Source organism: Calidris pugnax, unplaced genomic scaffold (genome assembly GCF_001431845.1).
Source record: "Calidris pugnax isolate Ruff unplaced genomic scaffold, ASM143184v1 scaffold619, whole genome shotgun sequence".
In the NCBI taxonomy this organism is placed as follows: domain Eukaryota; kingdom Metazoa; phylum Chordata; class Aves; order Charadriiformes; family Scolopacidae; genus Calidris; species Calidris pugnax.
In genome coordinates, this window is record NW_015091308.1 from 26,264 (window position 1) to 28,788 (window position 2,525).

The following is a 2,525-nucleotide window of genomic DNA, read 5'->3' on the forward strand; positions in this document are numbered from 1 at the left end:
AGGGCAGGGGGGCCTGGTCCCTGGCCTGCCGGAGCTGCCCCGCGTGGAAGGTGCTGCGGCTGGAGACCCCCCGGGGGAAACTGGGGCGCTCCCCGGGGCCCTGGCTGACGTTGTGGGCAGAGGGGGACGCCGCCGGCACCCGGCTGGGCACCCCGCTGTGGGGACACAAAGAGGGAGAGGAGGGGGGGGAACAAGGGGTCAGGGTGGGGGGTGGCACCCACGGCACCCCCCCCGTCAACACAGTGCACCCCAGGGACCTGCCGGCACCCCACAGCACCCCAGGGACCCACTGGTGTCCCACTGGCACCTCGGGGACATGCCAGCACCCCAAGGACATGCCAGCACCCTGGGGACCAGCTGGCACCCTCCAGCACCCCGAGGACCCGCTCGTGTCTCACTAGCACCCCGAGGAAATGCCAGCACCCCAGGGACCTGCTGGCACCCCACAGCACCCCAGGGACCTGCTGGCACCCCACAGCACCCCAGGGACATGCCGGCACCCCAGGGACCTGCTGGTGTCCCACTGGCACCCTGAGGACCCACTGGTGTTCCAATGGCACCCTGAGGACATGCCAGCACCCTGGGGACCCGCTGGCACCTCACAACACCCCAGGGACCTGCTGGCACCCCACAGCACCCCAAGGACCCACTGGTGTCCCACTGGCACCTTGGGGACCTGCTGGTGTCCCACTGGCACCCCAGGGACATGCCAGCACCCTGGGGACCTGCTGGCACCTCACAACACCCCAGGGACCTGCTGGCACCCCACAGCACCCCAAGGACCCACTGGTGTCCCACTGGCACCCCGAGGACATGCCAGCACCCAAAGAACCCACTGGCACCCCCCAGCACCCAAGGAACTACTGGTGTCCCACTGGCACCCTGGGGACCCACTGACACCCCACAACACCCTGAGCACCCACTGGTGACCCACTGGCACCCCGGGGCCCTGGCTGACGTTGTGGGCAGAGGGGGACGCCGCCGGCACCTGGCTGGGCACCCCGCTGTGGGGACACAAAGAGGGAGAGGAGGGGGGGGAACAAGGGGTCAGGGTGGGGGGTGGCACCCACAGCACCCCCCCTGTCAACACAATGGCACCCCAGGGACCTGCCGGCACCCCACAGCACCCCAGGGACCCACTGGTGTCCCACTGGCACCCCGGGGAGGGGACATGCAGAAGAGCCCCCAGGGGACAAGAAGGGACATGGAAGAGCCCCTGGGGGGGGGGGACACAGAGGGACAAGGAACTGTCCTGGGGTCCTAAAAGGGGACAGGGAAAAGCCCTGGGGGTGACAAAGGGACACACAGAGGGGACAGAGGAAGATCCCCTTGGGGGGGACGAGGGGACACAGAGGGGACACGTGGGGAAGGAGACACATAGAGGGGACACAGAGGAGCCCTGGGGACACAGGAGAGCCCCGGGGGGGACAAGGAGGAGCCCCAGGGGGACAAGGGGACACACAGAGGGGACACAGAGGAGCAGTGGGGACACGGGGGATCCCTGGGGACACACAGAGGGGACACAGAGGATCCCTGGGGGGATGAGGTGACACAGGAGGATCCCTGGGGACACAGAGGTGACACAAAGGAGCAGTGGGGACACAGGGGATCCCTGGGGACACACAGAGGGGACACATGGGGAAGGGGACACACAGAGAGGACACAGAGGAGCCCCAGGATGAGGGGACACGGGGGAGCAGTGGGGACACAGGGGATCCCTGGGGACACACAGAGGTGACAGAGGATCCCTGGGGACACACAGGAGAGCCCCGGGGGGGACAAGGAGGAGCCCCAGGGGTGACAAGGGGACACGCAGGGGGGGCACAGAGGAGCAGTGGAGACACAGGGGATCCCTGGGGACACACAGAGGGGACACAGGAGAGCCCCGGGGGGACACAGAGGGGACACACAGGCCCTGGGGACACACAGAGGGGACACAGAGGATCCCTGGGGGGATGAGGTGACACAAAGGATCCCTGGGGACACACAGAGGGGACACAGGAGAGCCCCGGGGGGACACAGAGGGGACACACAGGCCCTGGGGACACACAGAGGGGACACAGAGGATCCCTGGGGGGATGAGGTGACACAAAGGATCCCTGGGGACACACAGAGGGGACACAGGAGAGCCCCGGGGGGACACAGAGGGGACACACAGGCCCTGGGGACACACAGAGGGGACACAGAGGATCCCTGGGGGGATGAGGTGACACAAAGGATCCCTGGGGACACACAGAGGGGACACAGGAGAGCCCCGGGGGGACACAGAGGGGACACACAGGCCCTGGGGACACACAGAGGGGACACAGAGGATCCCTGGGGGGATGAGGTGACACAAAGGATCCCTGGGGACACACAGAGGGGACACAGGAGAGCCCCGGGGGGACACAGAGGGGAGGCAGCCCAGGAGGCCACACAGCACCGAGGTGGGTGACAATCCCTCCCCCCCCCCTGCTCACCTGCGGACGAACTTGGAGGTGAACTTGCTGAAGAGGCTGGCGGAGGGGCCGCGGCGGCCCTGGCTG

General features: G+C 67.8%; 1 protein-coding gene across 1 annotated transcript in view; it reads right to left on the reverse strand.

Moving 5' to 3' along the window:
- LOC106899175 (serine/threonine-protein kinase MARK2-like) overlaps window positions 1-2,525 on the reverse strand; it is a 29,686-nt gene that overhangs the window by 9,965 nt on the left and 17,196 nt on the right. The window contains exons 12-14 of the mRNA XM_014960883.1: window positions 2,460-2,522; window positions 924-1,004; window positions 30-155 (exon numbers count right to left, since the gene is read on the reverse strand). Of these exons, the coding sequence (XP_014816369.1) occupies window positions 30-155; window positions 924-1,004; window positions 2,460-2,522 (270 nt within the window). The remainder of the gene's footprint in view (window positions 1-29; window positions 156-923; window positions 1,005-2,459; window positions 2,523-2,525) is intronic.